Source organism: Salvelinus sp. IW2-2015, linkage group LG30 (assembly GCF_002910315.2).
Source record: "Salvelinus sp. IW2-2015 linkage group LG30, ASM291031v2, whole genome shotgun sequence".
Taxonomy (NCBI): Eukaryota; Metazoa; Chordata; class Actinopteri; order Salmoniformes; family Salmonidae; genus Salvelinus; species Salvelinus sp. IW2-2015.
In genome coordinates this window covers 7,985,234-7,992,898 of record NC_036869.1, presented here as the reverse complement: position 1 = coordinate 7,992,898, position 7,665 = coordinate 7,985,234, and the positions used below count along the sequence as shown (strand labels likewise).

At 42.1% G+C, this 7,665-nt stretch overlaps 1 protein-coding gene across 1 annotated transcript; it reads right to left on the bottom strand.

Annotated features, from left to right (window-relative positions):
* Positions 1-1,282: 1,282 nt before the first annotated feature.
* Positions 1,283-6,755, bottom strand: LOC111954888 (iroquois-class homeodomain protein irx-4-B-like). The gene is made up of 6 exons (XM_023974801.2): positions 6,390-6,755; positions 5,920-6,168; positions 5,549-5,658; positions 5,067-5,229; positions 2,724-2,892; positions 1,283-2,581 (listed from the first exon to the last, which is right to left on the bottom strand). Exons 1-6 carry the CDS (start codon positions 6,444-6,446, stop codon positions 1,917-1,919), a joined length of 1,413 nt encoding a protein of 470 aa, XP_023830569.1. The 5' UTR covers positions 6,447-6,755; the 3' UTR covers positions 1,283-1,916.
* Between the last annotated feature and the right edge of the window lie 910 nt (positions 6,756-7,665).

Genomic DNA, 7,665 nt, shown 5'->3' with positions numbered 1-7,665 from the left:
AATTCTCGGTTGAATTCGTCTTGAATTATTTAGACTGAAATGGTTAATTCCATACAAGGCCTCGGAAGATCTCGGCTCTGTTCTGTTGAATACTTTATTATCTTTCCTAAACCGAAAACGCAGGAGAAAAGAAGAGAGGGAAAAGTAGTTTATTCATCCCGGACCCTACCGCTTAATTGTTCTTTAACTCTTATTTAGAAAGTGTTTATGGAACATTTTATAAAGCCTCAAATTCGTGAAGTTATGTTGAATAATTTATTGTTCTTGACAACTGAAGGTTTTTGGGATATTGTAGGATTTGAGTTGAAGAGAGGGTGAGAACTATTCCAGTAGGCCTATAATGTTATATTTTACTAAATTGTCTTTGATGCAACGACATTAAGCATCTTATACAGATATAGTGATATGATGGGTGTGGTGATTCAAAGACCAAAATAAGTCCATGATGTAGGCCTTTACTGAATATATATATATATATTTTAAAGATGTTTACCAGATCGAATTGTACCTCATTTGTATCAATAGTATCCATCCATTCGATCCCTCTCATGCCACTTATTATTCTAGCCTTAACATTTTGAAAAGTCTCCCTCAACCCTCGGGTTGAACGGCATCATGTCATGGGTCTTCTTACAATGTCAGACCTAGGCTACTCCTAACCCTTCAGCTGGCAAATCAGAAGAGATATTGCATGAAGTCAGTGGAGATAAAGCTATTAGATTAAGAAGTGTGTTAGGCAGCTCAACTCCTCGCTAATGGAGTATATTCTATAATGGAGTGACCCGTTTAGAGAGCGGTGGATGCGCAGCTCATGGTCCCAGGTTGATGCAGTCAAAAGCCGSCTAATGAAAAGAGACGCATCGCTGATTGCTGCTATATCTGGGCCCGCTGTGGAAGTGGCATCGATTTAACAATTTAGCAGCCCTGTCCTCTGTGTGTTGGAATTAGTCACGGCTCAAGGATGCCCAGCTTGCCCCCTTTTACAAACATACACACACACACAAACTGAGGGAAAAATAGCCTACTACAGTATATCTCGATCTCCAATGTGCATTCATTGAGGAACTAACTATGTGTGCAAAATATTCAGTCTTGGAGGAAATTTTAAGTTCAATAAAAAATGTTAAATAAACCTATTTATATTTCATTTGTGGGCTATGATATATTTTCATGATTTAGCGACACAATTTCAGCACCATGGAGAGCGAACGCAACGAGCAAACAGACGCATCAGAGAGAACATCATTCTGCAAAAAACGATTGTTTATTTCAGTGACTCAACAACTGCAATCGGACTTTAGTGCAAGAACATGTATACACGTGTGAAATAGTTATATCAGATGTGATCATAAGCAAAACATATATTATGCTTTATTTCGTTTAAGAGAAAAAATGGTGCTCTCATGCATCTGGTTATTATAAAAGGTCTGTAAACGGTGTAGGCCAGTAGGCTACTCCCCCGAAGGTATTCCCACGGTGCTGTAGAAATACCAAAGTTCCAATAAACGACTAACGTGATACTCCAACATCATAAAACTACATATTTTCAGTGTTTTTGTGATCAAACCATCCAGCACTTTCTAATCTGTTGAGGGGTTCATTTTACCTGGAGAATGAGTAGGTTACTACATTGCTTTTCTATGTCCAAAGGGATTGAATCCCTCTTTTCCACTCATTTACATCTGTGTTTTAAACTGAAAGTACTAAGAATTTTAAGTTTATGCAGAACTTATTTACTGACACTGATGTAGCCTACGTCGATGTACTGACACTTTTCTAAAACAAAAAAAGGCATGGAAGCATGTGCCATCACAGGGAGTTCATATACCTTTCTACAGCAGTCTCTGTAAGTCTCTGTAAGTCTCTGTAAGTCTCTGTAAGTATCTGTAAGTCTCTGTAAGTCTCTGTAAAGAAGTCTATACATTCTGCAAAGACGAGGTAACATGTTCAACAGAACGTTGTCCCAGAGTTCTGCCTTCCATCACCTGTCTATTTAACCCAATCCATGCCCTGTCCATGGCTGGCTTGGACAACACAGGGTTAAAGGAACTCTGTCTGAACAGTGGGTCGTGGAAGACCCCGTCCACCCAATCTCTGAGGGTAGTCACCGGCGAGTCCTGCTGCCTAGCCGCCCCCACCTTCAGGTGGGGTACTTCAGTTGGATACCCCCCTGGGGAGAGAGACTCGCTGGGGGTGGCTGTGTGCATGCATGCAGGGAATTCAGGTTGGATAGCAGCAGTTTGTGCGATGGACCAGATTTTAGGTTTGCTGCTCTCTGTACTTTGCAGGTCCTGTTGAGTGTAGAATGAGTTGGTTGTTCGTTCGTGCTCTGGTGTGTGTTTGGGGCAGTCTGCTGACAGTGACAACCGCTCGTTCCCATGTCGGGATGTGTCTGGGGTATGTCTGAGTGGGCTGGTAGAAGGGTCTTTGGGGTGGTGGCGGTGGTCCGGTGGTGTGTGTACTGGGGTGTCCTTGGTGTGAAACCGGTGTTTAGGGTCGCAGTCAGAACCATCTGACTCCAGCAGATCAAAGTCCTCCAGATCACTCTGTTGTAGGTCCACACACCTACCTGTTACAGAATCTACAACCAAAAAATACATAGATGTTTTAACAATCATAAACTTTACAGCCTGATAGAAAGCAACTTCCATCTAAATTAATAGACGCCATTTTAATTGCTTCTTTTAGTTAATGATATAAATCTATGGTACGCATGCACTCACCATCAACATCTATCTCGCTTTTGATTGGCTCTTCCTCTTGTGATCCCTCTGCACTGTCGCTGTCATCCTCACAGCCCCTCTCGTCAGAGCTCTTATTGGCTCGTGGTGACCATGTGACTTTGTTCTCCTTCTTCAGCCTCCGCCGTGCATTGGCAAACCACGTGGACACCTGAATGAAGAAACACATTAAGAAATTATTGCATATTTGATTAATTCCCAAGCTGGCCTTTGTGGCCTTGAGCAAGGCACTTAACCCCTAAAACTGCTTCAGGGGCACTGCAGTATGGCTGCCCTCTGCTCCAACCTCTCCAGCCTGTGTTTGTAATTGTTTTTAGGACAAAGCAGAAGAAATTTCTGTGGGATGTAATCTTTATCTGTGATTATCCAGTGCTGACACTGTAACGGAAAACTGTAATTTATACGGTAATTTGGGGTATTATCATCAGTAAAATACTCTAGCATATTGTAAATGATGGTGCATTGTGGAAAAATGTTGTGGGTGGGGAAATACTTACTGTATTTCGAATGGTACTGAAATTCCATCCCACAGAATACAGTACCGTACCATATCTTTGGAGCTCCAATAATGTTTTTACCACTAGCGGGTGCATGGCATTGTTGTTTCTGTCTCATTAACATATTTTGAGGTGCGCCTTGTAAGAGACTATATTTGTTGCACCCAGAGGCTGCAACACAGGTTCAAAAGTGATGAGGCAAAATTCGTACATGTCTTTGCTGGGCCTGGAGTTTGTACTGATATCATGACCTGGTCAGGTAAAACTCTGGGTCCTATTTGTAGGCTATGACAGGGTCCAATGTTAACATGGCTCAAAATCTACTGGCCCAAACAGAATCTCTACTGGCCCGGACATGGTGTAATTTTTTAAATGCATTGGGGTCACACAGGTCCTAGGTTTGCATGCTTTCTCTCTATATGCAGCTATTAATAGCCTATATTTGGTTAGTATGATATGTATTAAAAAGCTGTTTAATATAATTTAGAAATGTAACTCATTACGTTGTAATAATTGCATTAATTTTTGTTTCTAAAGTATGTTATTTTGAGAATTTTTTTTTACATCTCAAAATATGATGCGGCCCCTTTTAGACAATTGCGTTCCAAAAGAGATATCTAACTGGCTACAGTAGGCCAGGAAAGAGGAACGCTAAAGTGTATTTTGTAGCTTACTCTTTGCAGACGATCAGTAGTAGCCAGCATATTGCTAGTGTGTTCACTATTGAAGGTTTACTTTTGTAAATTACTTTCACTAAAATAAATAAGCTCAGCAAGTAGATCGATGGGCGCTTATTTTTACTTGAGGACAATTCGTACGTGCTGTTCGAATTTAGCTATCAACTTCTGTAGTGCTCGAGAAGTTGTGACTTGCGCGAGCGTAGTGGTGCTTGACTGTACGGCCAATTATATTGCACAAATACAAATAGCACGACTTTTCTGAGTGTAGTCTTCAATGGTTTTCAATGGTAGGCAGCGACAGAGCAGGTAAATGTTGAACTGGAATTCAAAAATGCGCTGAGAAGTTACTGGCCCTGTCGGTACTGCTGCTTTGAAAATGGCCACACCAGATTATAAAGTACTGGGGGAAATGCTGTCTCGCCACACGTTTTCCGGTGGCTCTGTTTGCACCTGTGAGTAGGAATGCTGTACCAATTTAACTCGTAACTCGTATATGTACTTCATATTTTTGATTTAACTGACCTGGAAGACCAGTTGTGTGGAATTTAGTCTATCACTGAACAGATCAATTAGCTCAGTTGGCCGGGTATGGTGCCTAGTTGTACCTGTGGCACTCCAGGAGCAGGGTTGTCTACCCCTGGAGTACTGTTTTTAAGCAATAAGACCCGAATGAGTGTGGTATATGACTAATATATCATGGCTAATGGCTGTTCTTAGACAAAACACAATTCGGAGTGCCTGGATACAGCCATTAGCCATGGTATATTGGCCATATACCACAAACCCCCGAGGTGCCTTATTGCTATTATAAACTGGTTACCAACGTAATTAGAACTATTATATATATTTTTTGTCATACCCATGGATACGGTCTGATATAACACGGCTTTCAGCCAATCAGCATTCAGGGCTCGAACCACCCTGTTTATAATATGAAATATATCATTTTACTTGCCACTGAGCTGCTTGTAAGTTACTGTCAAAGTCACTGCAACCCCTTTACAGTGTAGTGCTCCTTAAAAAGTGAAGAGCACTGTGATTAACCAGTACATAGTGCTCTTCGATCAGACATGTACTGGAACACAACAATAAGTTCAGTAGAGCTCCAACTAACATATTCCGTCTCCAAACACTGAGCCAGTTGTTACCTGTGTGAGTGTCATCTTGGTGATGATGGCCAGCATGATCTTCTCTCCCTTGGTGGGGTACGGGTTCTTCTGGTGCTCCTGCAACCAGGCCTTCAGCGTGCTGGTGGTCTCCCTCGTAGCGTTCTTCCTCCGGGCAGCTGCACTGTCCACTGATGACCCATACCTGGGAGAAGGGAGGAGAGGGGAGGGGTGTCAGAATAGGAGTTTATTTGAAAGAGAAACTCTTCCAAATATTTTATTTTCAATCCTATGTTTATTGGATCTAAGATGTGCTGGAGTTTTCAAATATTTTACTTTTTACTTGGAACTATAAGGGGTTTGACTTATTACATTGTGCAGGAGATATGCGTTCGTAAATGGAACTATTTTATGCCACAATTACGCATGCGTTATCACTATTTCTCACGTTTAGATACAATTGAAATGTTTTCTAACAGAATTACAAGTTATTTAGAAACAGATAACATGTTTAGTAGACATACCCATATCGGTCATATGGATACTGTCCAAATGCGTAATCGTACGGATAGTAAGCAGGGGTTTGAGAGGCCCTCACATGCGCAGCCGCTCCATCTTTGGAGTCCAATGTTCCCTGCAAATATGAAATCAAAATATTTTATTATTCATTATTATTTCATTGTGATTGAGAAAACTTAAGAAAACCTTTCGAAATCTGACTGTCAAACATAGTTTTGTTTAGGCTACGTTGCCCACCACAGATATGGATCAGTCCAGTACGTACGAATTGGGCAAATGTCTGTCCTTTTAATTTTCGCTGACATGACGAATTAATTGAAACAATAAGAAATATATATATATATATAAACGAAATTCAATATAGAAAAGTACCTACCCTGGCATATAAAGCTGTTGCGTCGCCTCCGCAGGTGCCATAGTACCCCTGGCTCTTTCCATAGGCAGCTCCGTACACACCCAGACCTATAGCCGGTGTTGGTAGCTCTTGGCCCGGGGAGCCGAGCAGTCTGCTCTCGTACACCGGGCACCGGAGAGGCTGGGGAGAGGGAGGCATCACACCGGAGTCCAGGAGAGACCTTCCACCAGGCTCGAGGCAGTTGGCCAGAGAGCTCGTGCTCATGAGGAACTGGCGCGAATACAAGAATAGATTCTTCAGGAAGAATATAACCAATATGCAATGCGTGAGCACAAAACGAAAAGGGCTATATAAATTAGTTATTTTGTCAAGCAAACAAAAAGTTGGGCTACAGGATTTATGTGCAAAACCGAAGACACTATAGTAACAGAAACAAAGAATGTTTTCCTTCACCACACTTGTGATGTTTCTTCTAGTGAGAGACGCCTTACCTGGTGTGTAGGTGAGTAGGGGTATCCTAGCTGCGGGTAAGCCATGATATCAAACATCAGTGAATGTCGGCAAACTTCAAAGGATCGAGCACGAGCACAATGTCCAACTGTCACTCATCCGTGCATCAGGATTAAGTAGCTCCTAGACGTTGATCTAAGGTCACTTTTGCAATTCCCCTCCGAATGTGGGATCTGGAGAGGTTTGTCCTAGATCTGTGAATAAAGGTAACTTTGACCAAATCAAACCAACACCGAAACGCACTGCTTTTCACCCCGGGTAAAGTGCCGGCACCCAATATTAGGTTTGTAATGAACAGTCTGCTTCAGCTGTTTTTCGGCTCTTCTATTGAGGTATTAAAGAAATATCAGCTATAGAGCAATTCTCCCTTGGGATGTTTTTTGGGGGATGGCTTAGGTGTCCAAGTCGGTTGACAGTTGGTGACTCGCTGAATTAATAAATATGTTTACTGTCCAGTCAATCTGACGCGGTGAAACGCATCATTTGCAGTCCAAAGCGGTAGTGATGTTGTGATCTATCATCCACAAACCAACCATGCCACTCCTGATGCGCTCTCTGCTTTTAACTCGCCTGTCTCTCTGACGTCATATGGACTCCCGCGTGCACAACTACTGGTCATCTCCTTCAGTAACGCATATTTAGTACAGGACCTTCGATTTAGCCCCATTTCGTGGAGAAATACAAATGTGTAAAATAATACACAATATATTAAATAAATTAAAAGTGGTCAAAATGCATCACTGAGTTAGAAAAGCCTGCTTTCATTGAGAAAAAAACGAAGGTATAGGCCTAAATTCCTCCAAATTATCTTGAAGAATAAACGTATCAAAGTCTGCTTTCGTTGAACTACAAGACATGAAAGAAAATACAACTATATAGCTCTGGACAGTTTCTCCAAACTGTCTAAAACCATAGACTCCTTCCCGTTATTGCCGGTGTCTGTGAACGACAGACCTGCTCACTCAAAGATTCCCTCCCGTTTACACACGAGCGCACACACCGCCCCGGGGTCCCGGTAAATATAATGAGGATGTGTTCATTCTCCCCCTCCTCCGACACCACCACACACACACACACACACACACACACACACACACCACACACACACACACACACACACACACACACACACACACACACACACACATCGCATCAGAGGGGAACACGGAATGACGTGACAGCTCTATCGCGGATGATTGATGACTATGAGATGAAATTAGCATAATAGCTTTTTATTCCTGTAGTTTAGATAACATG